The 13,957-nt window shown below is 43.8% G+C and overlaps 1 protein-coding gene across 2 annotated transcripts in view; it reads left to right on the top strand.

Annotated features, from left to right (window-relative positions):
* Positions 1-13,130, top strand: part of plpp3 (phospholipid phosphatase 3) — a 71,467-nt gene extending 58,337 nt beyond the window's left edge. Inside the window, 2 exon segments of one of the 2 annotated variants that reach the window (NM_001292760.1) lie at positions 3,235-3,411; positions 11,870-12,478. In NM_001292760.1, the coding sequence (NP_001279689.1) occupies positions 3,235-3,411; positions 11,870-11,989 (297 nt within the window). In that variant the 3' untranslated portion in view covers positions 11,990-12,478. 2 annotated transcript variants of the gene reach the window in all.
* The last annotated feature ends 827 nt before the right edge of the window (positions 13,131-13,957 follow it).

Raw genomic sequence — 13,957 nt, forward strand, 5'->3', positions numbered from 1 at the left:
ATATGCTTTATTTAACTGGACCTCGGTGTACCAGATCATTGGGTTTGTACTGCAGTGCGATTCATTTATGGTCTGTTTACTCCTTCAACTAAATCTGTTGTGAGTTTACAGCATATTCAGATTAAAGATCTCCATTCATACTCTTGAGTCCTGTCAACTCAACAGCTTGATTTCCCTGTGGCTCCCTCTCTTCAAAGTTTCATCTATTATTAGGTGTGACGTTCTGAATTTCGGTTCCAATTTAGAATAATAATAATAATAATAATAATAATAATAATCCTTACATTTGAAGCAGTGCCTTTGACAATTGGAGGGCGTCTCAAAATACTTCACACGATTTTACTCCACCAAGTATAGTGACTATGTATTTTGTGGGCGAAACGCAGCAACCGATTTGCGCACAGCAGTGTCCCACAAACAACCGTGAAGTGAATGAGCAATTTTAACTGGGGGATTGCCTTGTCGAAACTCCCTTCTCCAAAAAGTATTCTGAGACCTTGCCCCACATAAAGGGCGCTGTATAAATACAAGTTATTGTTCTCTTCTTGTTGAACAGCGACTCGATCAATGGCGTCTTCCAAAACAGACAACATCTCATTTGAAGGGTAGCACCAATTCATAGGAGGACAATATTTTTACATCTCCGAGTGGCTGTGGAGGCACTGGTGGCGTAGATGGCCACTTGACCCTAAAGTAATTCTCAAGAGCGAAGCAACGAAAATAAAAGTGAAATGGAAGTGAGGAACCCAACAAAGTTGCTGACATTGGCAAAAAAATATTAGAGCAGGAAACGGAAATTTAAGGGAAAGAAAACTATTAAAGTTCTTGGCGGTTCGAGATGTGATCCATCTGTTCAAAACCGGCCTGGCGGGCAACATAGGGGGCTTCAAAACCGTAACATAGAGGGGGATTTCAGCACCATTTCATCCATGAAGGAAAATAACCAGCTCTGGTGCTAGAAAAACTACAGTAGCTTATGGGAATTGTTGAGTATTTGTCGAGTTGTTTTGTATTATCTTTGGGCTGTTTGAAGTCCCAGTCAGTTCTCATCATGTTACTGGAAAGAGAAACTGTAGCTGGCAATTAAGAGCCCTTGGAGTTTCCTCGTGTGCGCTTCAGGATAAGGTGACCGAGACAAATTTTCTGGAAAAGTTATGCAACTGCAGACTGCAGATTTAGCAATGCTAGGCCTGTGCAGTGTTATGGTGCGTGTGTGTAAATGGTGACTTGATTCCAAGTAATCCTGAAGGTCAGACAGTGAGACATGGCGTAGTCCCAATCCACATTTGTGAGTCACTAGAGTGGAACTCACTAGTGTTTCTGCATAGAGTTTCACACAGAGGGTGTATTCCCCACGCTATCTCTGACCAGCCGTTTGTAAAGTCTTAAGATGCGCGAATAAGCAATATGTCAGTGAATGTACAGACAGCTCACCTCTTCCCCACCCCACGACATTAGGATTACGCGGCAGTTCAGATCAATGGGATTACTTAAACCCCTTAGATAATCGCAAATCCTTTAGAGGAGTACATCAACGCATTGGTACTTTACTCTTTGAAACGCGTGCAAAACCCTTGGGGTGGGACACTTCTTCCTGGCTTCCTGGTGAGTGATGTGACCAGTAGCTTTTCCCACTGGGTCACCCAACCCTGATTACTGTGATGAGCCTCAGTCTCAGACCTGCTGCACCAAACCCTGTCCCACCTCTTCCTTAAGCTTGCACAGGAAGACAACAATTTGCTGGAGTCGTTTCCAGGGCTTGTGGTCTGACCGTCCGATCTCATGGGCCAATCTAGCTCAGAATCTGTAATTTCTGGGAAGTGTGCTGTGCTTCCTGTTACCTCTTCCTTTCGTTGTCGTTACTCACCCCCACCCTCCCCCTCCTCCTCTATCGTATTCCCACAGGAACTGGGAAGAAGTGCTCGCTCTGTGGCTTGCGAAGAAACAGCCATGAGATCATTCCTACACACACACCCCCACCCCCACACCAGCACACTATACTGTGGGACTGTCATCATTTCAATGCTGGGAACAACGCCTGGGTTTAATCTTTACTTTCAAAGCTCAAGTCCTGCCCACAGTGCATTTTCCTCTTAACTCACCAGATCCTTTGTGGCAGTCGCTCCTATTTATTTCTGGTCATCAGTAAACTGCCGTATTAATTTAGCAACGCAAATGTTGAGGCCTCTTTGGGCGCCAGTGCGGAGTTTGTACCCGGAGAGTGGTGGCGGGGGGGTAAATTGGTGGCAATTTAGGGGGCTCCGGTTTTCAAAAGGGACGCAGAGATTTGCAGGGAAGCTACGCAAAGCACTTTGAGACATTCTTGACATTATTGTCACTGTATCAAACACAAAGCTCATTCCTGTTGAACCAGGTGCGTTTAGCCTATTGAGTATGAAGCACACATGCCATCCCAGACAGAGTACAGGGGCTCGAGCACATTGGGGGTGATACCCAGCTTAAATTCTTTGTGAAAATGCCCCCACGCAGGCAAGCACCCAGCAAACCACATGGAATATTGTGGGAACGGGATGAAAGAAATAGTTGCTGGGGTTTCAACAACTGTTGGTTTTTTTAACTTCCGATCTGTGTTGATGTCAAATGATGCCTTCGGTGGCCAATGGGTTAAACATAAACATCCATCGCCATTGATGAGACGTTTGCTCAACGTTGATGATTATTGACACCTCAGAACCCTCGCTGCAGCGAATAGGATTTCCTTTGGGATTTGCGAGTGGTAATTTTGTGAACGAATGGATCTCGCTGCGCAATAAACCCAGCGTGGAAATTCCCCGCCAGGGTCTGGATTGAGATAGAATCCAGGGTTTGGCAAATTGGTTAATCACCATTAACGGGGAGGTTAGAAAGACCTTTATTTCTGATCGTGCGTACGGTCATCTCCCCCGACAACCCTCCCCACCCACTCCCTCTCCCCCCCCGGCTCGTTCTTAGACTCTGCTCCGAGACGCTACCCAACGTGAGGGGCGCTGTGTAAATGCAAGTTGTTGCTTGTTAGACAGATGGGGCCCATCAATGCTTTTCAAAGGAAACTTAGACAGACGCTTAAAGAAAATCACTTGGTGGTGTAATGAGAGCGGAGTAGGAAAGTATTCGCGGATGAACCATTCGCTTGGCAACCTCTCTCTCGTGTTCTGTGTTTTATCCATCCCTGTGACTTCACGTAAGCTAATAACGTGCCTCGCTCTTGTCTTTCTCTCTCCTCTCTCTCTACAGTTCTATCTGCAGGCTCGGTTCACATGGAGGGGAGGTCGGCTGTTACGCCCCTTGCTGCAGTTCACCCTGCTGATGATGGCTTTCTACACTGGGCTGTCTCGTGTCTCAGACCATAAGCACCATCCCACGGACGTTTTGGCTGGCTTCGTACAGGGAGCCCTGGTGGCCTATTTCATAGTAAGTGTTACCTCATGTGATTTTATCATCCATCTCTCTCTCTCTCTCTCTCTCTCTCTCACGATAGTCTGAAGCACATTCTCGACAGTTCTGAGTCAACAGCACAAAAGCTGAATGGAGCTCGGCTCCCGAAGCTCCCTGAGAACAGAGGAAGTGTGCCGAGTGGAAATTATTACCTCCTCCAGCATACCTGCCAATTTCTTTGTTCTGTGAGAAGTTACTAGCGGCCTCAAACATGTGTGTTCATCATCTAGAGGAAGGGTTGATTACAGCTTAAAGCTTTTGAGTTGAGGTCAGTGTCACACTTGGAGCGCTCTGCTATACTCATTCTGCTGCTGTGTAACTTGTGCCACACAAACAAGAAAACAAGTTCAGAGAGGTCAGCCAGGACTTAGTAAACCATTTCCCTTTCTTCCTTTACCTTGGAACAGTCGACTAGAGTTACAGCAACGCAAGACCTTTGACTTAAACTTTGAGATAGCGCAGAATTCTGGAACGTTTTCGAATTCAGTCTTCATTTGAGGAAAAAAAAGGCTTCTGAATTAAGATTTTTTTCCTGCAATTTTGCAAGATCGTAAGTTTTGAAAGGTCATCATAAATATATCGGTCCTGTGAAACTTTCAGCTCTCACATTTCTAAATTTCTTTGGATCATCCCCCTTCTCTCTCTCTCTTTCACTTTCCTTTAGATCAAAATAGCAAATTCCTCACCAGTATCTCTGGGTTTTTCTTATAGTAACCACAATCTATTTTAAAAAGACCACAACAATGTAGATGCCTTTCATTCTACTGAGGGAAACAAAACATGGCAACACATTTGCACATTGTATTCGATCAGAACATATTTATAGTGTGGTTCAGATCCACACATAAAAACCTTAATACTTTTACACTGAAGCTGTCGATGTTAACTGATAAGTTATTCACTTAAGAATTATTTAACTCTCGATTAGATTGTAAGCGTGCATACATTTACAATGGCAATCACATAAACGGGTCAAATTTGCGGTATTCCTTAAAGGGCGCCTTCATGTAGTGTTGGAGCATTCGGAGGATACTGTCACCATTGACTAGTCAGGGTATTACATCAGGTTTAGTGTTGACGCTTGTAATAATAATAATAATAATAATAATCCTTGCATTTGATATCGCGCCTAATTACGTCTTCACGACGTCTCAAAGCGCTTCAGAGAACATACTGTGAAACGGATTGACTGTATATCTTGTGGGTGAAATGCGGCAGCCAATTGCTCCCAGCAGCGTCCCACAAAAGGTCGTGGATTGAGTGACCAAATTCGGTGGGAGGGGAGCAATCTAGAGTCTGCAGTGTGACGTAAGAAGGCAGAGGGAAAACAGTGACTTGTTTGGTAATTTTAAGATTTTGCAAATATGAATTGCCCTCTCCTTGCCCGTCATTGCTCCATCCTGGCGAATCTTCAGATCGCACCTGAAGACCTTGCTCTCCGACCTTGCCCACAGTCATGTCCCCTCTCTCCCTGGCTTGACATCAAGCTCTGTGCTGTTAAGTGATCTGGGACACCACTCCGCATAACGGGTGCTTTATAAACACAAGTTGTTGTTGTTAAGAAGCCCAAAGGGAAGCCAACTCTGAGAGTGCTAAAGGTCTCCCAAGATTTCATCACAAGTCTGAGATCAAATAAAATTGCACGTCGTGTAAATTGGGAATTTGAAAAATTCTGCCTTTCACCACTAATAAGGTTAACAATTTAATGAATAACAACAGTTTTTCTAAGAATCCCAAGATTGACCTATTTAACGCAAAGTAATATCTGGTAACAATTAGGGCTTAAAACATGAATGAATCGCTAGCATGCGTTTCGAATAATAAAACTTGTCCCTTCCACTTTTCCCTTGCGATTAAAATGCGAAAGAAATTCTATTGAGCTCTCTTTTTCCTTTAATAAAAAGGTGTTTTTATTTAAAACTTTCTTGTTTTGATTAAAAAGTAGGCCATGCAATTAAAATTCCCTTTAATTTGCATTTTTTCCATATAGAAGTGGAACTCTCTCTTGTGCAGATTTTCTTTATTAAATCCCCTCTCCCCCATCCCCTCCACTTTGCCTTTAAAGATGTTAAGATTTATTGGAGTGGGAATTAATAACTACTGTGAGGTTTGTGTTCTCATGACGTTGCTTTCTGTTTGCTGTCTGTCCCTCTCCCCTGTTAATACCGTTAATATAAGTTGATGCATCAGTTGGGTCACTAACTAGTGATCAGGAACAGCAACCTTGCCTGCTATGCTGCTCCCCCCCTCAGCTCAACCCAACCTAGTACTGAAGATGCCAAAATGATAGCTCCTTTTCCCCGATCCCCTTTATGAACCACGGTAGAACTCTGTTTCACGCTATCAAGAACCGAGCTACTGGAGGAGTTTGGTAACTAACTCAGTGGTAAATGCTGGTGAAAATCCTCATTCCAAAGCCCACAAAGGTGCACTTTCAAGGATCAGCAGTGGATAGTCTGGCTGTGTTTACCTGTTCCTAACTTAGTTGTGCTAAGGCCAAGGCCACCTTGCTTTCCAACTGAGATCAACACAGCCATGCGGGATCTCCAGGGTTTGCATTGACCCAGTTAGAATTGAGACAGTGGCTCTACCTCCCTGAGCCATGGGTGGGGGGAGGAGGGGAGATGGCGGGGGAAGTTTTCTTCGAAGAAAACTTTTTAATAACAGAATCACAAAGATGTCAGCGTGCCACATAACAGCTAATCCCCGTAGCAGCAGATTCCCCCAAACAGCAAGAGGCGGCCTCCAAAGTAAACACAATGATATCATGCTGGGTCGGTGCATAATTCATAACGTGGGGATTCAGAAGGTCAGAATTCTTCATCTCAATACTTGGTCGTTGAGTAACAAACGCAGTTCACACCGAGGGATCTGAATATTTTCAATTGTGGCTCATTGTATCGTGGCTGAAAGGCGCATTCTTCCTGAGCACATTGTGGCCGCTTATTAATGCAGTTGTTAACCATGACCCCTCGCCTCCTCCTTATCTCTGTTACACGGCACTACATTGTTCTACTGCAGTTGGGGGTGTGAGGCTGACTCATGCATTTGTACCACCCAGATGTTGGAAGTGAGCCCCATTACTCAGGGTGCAATGTGTATTAGTCACTTGAAATTCGTTTGCAAGGCTATTTTGATAGCTATCACTGGCCCTTAACAAGTGGATACTGTACGGCAGATGATAGCTTGATCGGAAACTAATCTATAGGGATTTTTTTGTTTTGCCTGACCTCTGGCGTTCGGAAGTGGTGCGTTTCACACAAGAAGTGCTTTTCCGTTGACCGGTATAATTAACGTAATAGTTTGATTACTCGATAATTCCACGCGTGACCTGCTGCGCTGTCATATCCAATGTCAATGGGAACTTTGCATCACAAAAAGGAAATTGGATTAATAAACAGGCATTGTGGACGCTGAGTGCTAGAGTCCCATCAGTGTGTGTCAATCTGTGGGAGCCCGACCAATCCTTTATATGAGCTTGTTTTTTTACGACATGTTCCGTAGCTCAGTGGTTAGAGCACTTGCCTCGCAAACGAGAGACCTGGGTTCGATTCCCGGCAGATCAGGGCGAAACCTTGGGCAAGTTTCCTTACTCCACACGCCTGATAATAACCCCTCAAGAAAAAAAACTAATAATTTCGTCACTCAATCCACGACTGTTTGTGGGACGCTGCTGTGCGCAATCGGCTGCCGTGTTTTGCCCACAAATACACAGTCAATTCACTTTACAGTATATCCTGTGAAGCTCTTTGAGGCGTATAGAAGAAGTGATAAGGCGCTGTATCAAATGCAAGGATTATCATTATTATTGTTATTGTAAAAAAAAGTTTCTAACTTCAGTGATGAATGGCCATTTCCTCCATTCTGCTTTCTAAACGTAATCTCCCTCGACAGTTCACTATTCCAATAACAAATACAATAAGGTTCTTCCGATGGTGTCGTGGGAAATAAAGATACTGTGTGCAGCAGATTGCTGTGAGCACCAGTAAACCTGACAACAGTGGTGAACCACATGGCCTGAGCTTGGGCCAGGATTTGATCCTCCGTGAAAAGATAAAGAAATGTCAACGTGCAGTCCCCTGGCTCGCCTCGCAAGCCGGAGGATCCAGGTTCAATTCCCAGGCGGGGTGAAACCTTTCCTTACTCCACACACCTCTGTTTACCCAGCCTGTAAGTAGGAACCCAGTTGATAGTCGATTGGCCTAATAATCCTTTCAAAAAAATATATATTTGGTCACTCAATCCACGACTGTCTGTGGGACGCTGCTGTGCACAATTGGCTGCCGCGTTTCGCCCACAAAACACACAGTCAATCCATTTTACAGTATATTCCGTGAAGCGCTTTGAGACAGCTCAATGAGTTGATAAGGCGCTAGATCCAACGCAAGGATTATTATTAAACATCTTTATGAGATAAGAGGCTCTTTACAGAGATTCTTGGTTGTTGAAAGGAGTCAAACAATGCTTTCAAGGCGTTGTGCTGTGAAATATGCCAAACAGATTTTCCTCCTCGTTTTCCTCTTTTATGTTCCTCCTTATCCCCTCGAGATTGCTCCAAGGGTGCGGACTAGTTAGCAGAGGAAGCGGAACATGTCTGAAAATAGTGTGGGCCGTTTCAAGCCAACGCATTGCATTTAAAGGGGGGGATGGACGTGCCATCAGGACAGGATGTTGTGTAACAATGTGCTAATAAAATTTAGCCTCAGACTTCAGGAGCAGCATCTGAATATTTGTCAATGGGAATCTTTGAGACACAGGTCAGTCAAACACTGCCCTTTCCCAGCCATTATAGACAGGGTGAGGCTCAGTGGCTGCGCTATCCTATTGTGGGTCGGGAGTGGGGAGGGAGTGGGGGAGAGGGAAGTGGGGGAGAAAGAGTTTTTCAATAGGTACAAGGCTTTCTTCCTTCAGCAACCTTCTGCGCAAAATGTAATTTTTTTCACGAGGAGAGTATTTAATCAATGCCGCAGCAGAACATTTATTTGTTCTAAAGTAATACATATCACTTTTTCGACCCCACCCCCCCCCCCCCCCCACTTACCCCTCCAACCCCCCAAAAAAAGTCTCTATTCATCCATTCACTCAAACTGCTCTTAACTCGGGTCAGAATGCGCAATTATCTTAGTTTGGCATAATTGGCCTCCTTCTAGAATCCTAGCACTGTGAGACTGCAGACGTCAAAGTGTGGGACCAAAGCTGATCATTAAAGGGAGGTTTGTTCGGAAGCCGGGAGTTATTTAAAGATGAATATTACATGGGCTCCTGCTTTTGTCTCCGTTTTGCTAACAAGCAACTTGGTTGGACTTGTGACCTGACCCAAAGAGGGCAGCTTTGTTTTCAAATCTACTTTTCTTGTGAGAAACCGTTTTTCCCGACTTTCTTTGTGCAGTGACTGCTTATATGGTTTGGGGTTGGGTGGGGCGGTGGGGATCGGGAAGAGGCAAAAAGCCATCGCAGGTTATCAGTAGCGAATTGGGATTGGTATTACTGTACAGTACATGTGAGGGGCAAAGGGGCTGCAGAGCCATTTTACTTGGTTAAGTCATGTGGAATAGCCCTGATATGGAATCCTTCGAGATATGGAGTGGTTAGAGCACTCGCCTCGCAAGTGAGAGGATGTGGGGTTCGATTCCCAGGCAGGGCGAAACCGTAGGCAAGTTTCCTTACCCCCCCCCCCCCACACACACACACACACGCCTCTGCTTACCGTGCAGTAAGTAGCAACCCGGTTGTTAGTTGATTGGCGGATTGCTTTGCCAGGGGTAATAATCCCTTAAAAAAAATTGGTCACTCAATCCACGGCTGTCTGTGGGACGCTGCTGTGCACAATTGGCTGCCGCATTTCGCCCACAAAATGTATATCTGCGACGTGCTTTGAGACGTCTTGAAGCTGTGATAAGTCGCTATATCAAATGCAAGGTTTATTATTATTGTTATTGAATGCCTGTGACTCAAATCCCAAGTAGAGAGAGAGAGAGGGCTGCAAACTTTCTTTGACTGGGATGTCTGTGGAGGTGTTCTCAAAGACTGAAATTATCCATAAAGTGGGCTTCACTGGTTGCTGTTAGTATCCTTAAGACATTCCTAGTACCTTGTCTTATGTCTACTCGCGTACGCTGGTTAGACATAGTCAGCATTCTGTATGTGTCAGACTACATACACCTCAGGCTAGGATTATCTATAAAGGACGTCATTAGATTTTAAAAGCGAAAGTTAAATTAAGCAGAAGAGTATTTTCATCTTCGCAACAATCTTTTTTGGTGTGTAATGGTCACATTGACCTCTTTTAGTCTTGTGTTTTAAATTGCAGTCATAAATAATCCTTACATTTGGTAAAGCGCCTTTCATGTCCCAAAGCGCTTCACGGGATATACTGCAGAGTGGAGTGACTGCGTGGGTTTTGTGACCTTTGGTGATCGTATAAATGGGATTCATTAGTGAGAATTAGTATCAGCTGCCACCCGATCTTCAAAGACATTCGATGAGCGTTGTGTCCATTGAAGAATTCGCTGTGAATCCACTTGGTGTGACTATTGTTTTACAAGATAAAAACAGAAGGTTTGCAGTGGAAGCTGCAAAAGTTTCCTGTTCAGGCCAGTGCCCTGTTAAGAGTTTCCGCTTCCCTCCTGTCCCTTGGCATTGTCAGATGTGGGGCTCCTCCTAACCTTCAGTCAGCTGAGACCATTGGAGAGCCAGGAAGTTAGTACAGTCGTGGCCATCTATGGCAGCTGTGACTTAACCTGTCAGCATTGTGGTGAGAAACAGCAAAGCATCCAGTCTGGGACCTCGACCGACCGGGACTCTCAACATTAACTGAACTCATTGACACTGTGTGAGCGTGTGTGGTGTGTGTGTGTGTGTGTGTGTTGGTATGTGTGGGTGTGGTGTGTGTATTTGTGTGTGGGTGTGTGTGTGTGTGTGCAATGCAAAGCCCAGACATTTGACTCATCGTAAGGCTTTGAAGCACAATGTAATAGATGACACATTAGCTTCACTTATCCAATTGCAGCCGTGAGTTGCAAAACGGATAAATAATTCAGGGATAGGAAACAATATCTCCATATTAAATGAAATATGCTGGGCACACAGTGCTCCACTTCAATCACGTGTAACCTATATCAAATACACTGCAGAGACCCTTTAGACTTTCGCTCACAAAATTCACTTCACGGTATATTCTACAAAGCGCTGTGAGACGTCTCGAAGACGTGATAAGGCCCTATAACAAATGCAAGGATTATTATTATTACTATCCAAATGGCTTTCAGGTTCGTTTTATCCTTAAAGAGGTTATAGGCATCGTCTCTGATGTAGTCGAGGCAACTATAGCTCCAAAATACGTTTATCATTTATATATTTATTCATATATATGTTTATATTATAAATATTTATACATTTATTTATATATTTAGGGTCACGGCAATGTGCAGAGGTGTGAGCTTGTTGAATATGTTGGTTGGATTCTATTAGGAAGAAGCCTAAATAACAGACTCTGAGAAAATTGGCAGGAGAGGGCAAGGTGGAGGGATTGATTGGACAGAAAGGCGTAGTGACTGAGTAACTGGCTGATGTGTTGCCAGAAATGTTACCCTTTACTTTCCTAATAAATTTCACAATCAGCAGGAAGTTGCTCATAACACAATAAGGTTTGCCGTGTATTAATCTTATCCGTGGGGAGGAAAAATGTTTTCGCTCTCATTTCATACAACTGCGTAGAAAGAAACAGTGTAGGGTCACCGGGGGTTATGCTGAGCCATTCACAATCCAGCAACTCTGATGAACATTGCCCACCAGATACGTTTGAGCAATGAGTTTTTCGGGGAAACTGGCCACGGGATATTTCCAGATGCCGGCAGTAAGAGTGGGCTGAATTTATTTAAACATTCAACTGAAATGACTTGTTCATTGAATCACCGCAGGGAATAATGATGTTGGAACCTCACTCAACCAATATTAGCTCAGCGTCCTCGTACTGCCCGACGCACTTGACCCGATGTGGAGTAATGTGGGGGAAATCCCGCTCAAATCCTACCTCTTTCAACATGCCAAAGCCACCTCCCCTCTCCCTTGCTGGGTGTCTGTGGAAATCTGGAATTCTCTCTCTCTCTCTCTCTCTCTCTCTCTCTCCCCCCAAAAGTGCTGTGATCCATTCACATTTTCAAGGCTGAGGTGGTTAGATGTTTGTGAGGTCAGTGTTTCAAGGGATATGGGGCAAAGGCGGGTAATTGGAGTTGAGGTACAGATCAGCCAGGATAGCGTAGAATGGCGGAACAGGCTCGAGGGGCTGAATGGCCTACTACTCCTGTTCCTACGTTTCTATGTCCAGAGAAAAAAATGTCTTCCCTACATTCCACTGTGAAGGGAGCTCGATAAATAAATGCAAGTTGCCGTCGTCACTGTTGTCTCACCTTGGCCTCTTCTTCTAAACCCGCAGGCTTTCTACGTCTCCAACCTTTTCAAGCCCAAGATGAAAATCCCTGCTCCCCCAGGCCGAAGGGAGATCATTACACCCGTGGACATCATCGACCGAAACAATCACCACGGGATGTGTTAACCGTGCGGGTTCCAGACCAGGCGAAGAGAAGCTCCTTTTTTTTAAAATTTACGAATTAAAAAGAAAATAAGAAAACACACGCGAAGGAAACGAGAAGAAAAGGAAAGGAAAGAAAACGAGAGGGAATGAAGCTGGTGCGGAGAATGAAAAAAAACTAAAATAGTGACTGAGGAACAGCAGGTTTTGCTGTTGACTAATCTCATCAGACAGTAGAATGTAGGGGAGAAAGACTATTTTTTTTTACCCTCAATTCTTTTGGGGGGTGGATGTACCTTAGCAACAATTCTAACCCAAATGGCTAAGCCACACACATCTCACACGCACCCACACGCATGCACTCACGCACGCACGCACACACACACACGCGGACACAAACACACGTGCGGAAGGCAATATAAACTTTTAAAAAGCTTGTGAATTTCTTTCAGGCTGGTCTAAGCTGACTTGCAGGTGAAAAGGAAATAAGTTTTGTCCAACAAAACAATCTGCAAAAAAAAAAAAAAGAATTCTTTGTTTTTTATATACGTTTTATATATATAAAAAAAACACCCTACAACAATCAGAACTAAACTCGTCACCCTGCAGGAAAATCCGAGGGCGTTTCATTGTAAATGACAAGTGGACTTCCGCTTCAAACCTTCATATTTTATATATAAATATATAAAAAAAACTAAAACAAGATAACTATGTAAAATATTATTTCCGAAGCAACTTATTTTTTAGATATTTTATCCACTGCCATTAAAACTGTTTATATGTGTCTCGACCTGTGTTATTTACAAAGTGCTGCTTAAAAAAAAGCATTGTTTTTTTTTTAAAAAAATTGTACGTAGACAACTAAACTATTTTAAGCTTTTTTTTGGAGGGGGAATAGGGAGGGGAAAATAATTTTTTTGGATTTTTTTTTAACCTAAAAACCTACAGCTCGAACCACTTGCATCCATAATATCACAATACATCATTTGTTAGTCCTGTATATTTTTTATGTTCTTGTAAAAAAAAAGTTGTGTTTAGCTTTCAAATCATTTAAATTTTTTTTGTAGATTTCAAAATGTTTCATTTGACTGTGTTTTTCCTCGATTGTATTTAGCTGTATTTTTGTCTATGTGCTTTTAAAATAAAAACCTCCTATTGGACAGTATGCCGAGACTTCAGGAGTACAGATGTAAAGGGTGATTACAGCGTATAGTTTGGGACACGACATGTCAAGCGGCTGCCAGGATGGTGGAAGGCGAACTAGGTGGACCTCGGTCTTCTTTCGCCAACAGATTCTTATGTTCTTATGATTGCCAACAAACACACAGGGTGGGAGCATTGGCAGTGTGATGTGCTATTATCACCAGTGATAACTATCACGTCACAGGCCATGCTGCTCGTGGTTTTAAACCGGTCGATAACTGCGTTGGCGGAGCTAAGCCGACCACATTAAAGGGGGTCTTTGTGAAACGTAAGCTCTCACAGCTATTAGGCACCAAAGGTAACATTCTTGATCCCGCTATCATGTGAGTTTACCCTCACATCATCTCTAGACTGACGCACCAATTTTTTGCTGGGTTTTGCCCTGAGTTGTCCTTCGAAGGAGATGTTAAACCGAGGGGTTCCTGGCTGGCTGCCTGGCTGTCTATTCAGGTGGACATCAACGATCCACAACTCAAAAAGAGAAAAGAGCTTCTCCCGATGTCCCAGCCAACAATCCTCCAGATTAAATTGGCCATTTACTTTGTGGATGTTTGCTGTGTGCAAATTGGCTGCTGCAACTTCCCGATCGGAAAACCACTGCGTGAAATAGAGGGATTACTCATATAACGGTTAATCGTATGTACACAGAGCATAAGGTTATTCTGCTCAGGGTCGGGAGCTGTGGGTGATAGGACTGGACGCTCAAAGTTAACTTCAGTTATTTCTGTGGCCCTGATAAACCTCAACTTTAATGAAACAAAGAGTTCACCCACAAAGACAAAGAAATGC

This window comes from Callorhinchus milii, unplaced genomic scaffold (assembly GCF_018977255.1).
Source record: "Callorhinchus milii isolate IMCB2004 unplaced genomic scaffold, IMCB_Cmil_1.0 Scaffold5, whole genome shotgun sequence".
NCBI lineage: Eukaryota > Metazoa > Chordata > Chondrichthyes > Chimaeriformes > Callorhinchidae > Callorhinchus > Callorhinchus milii.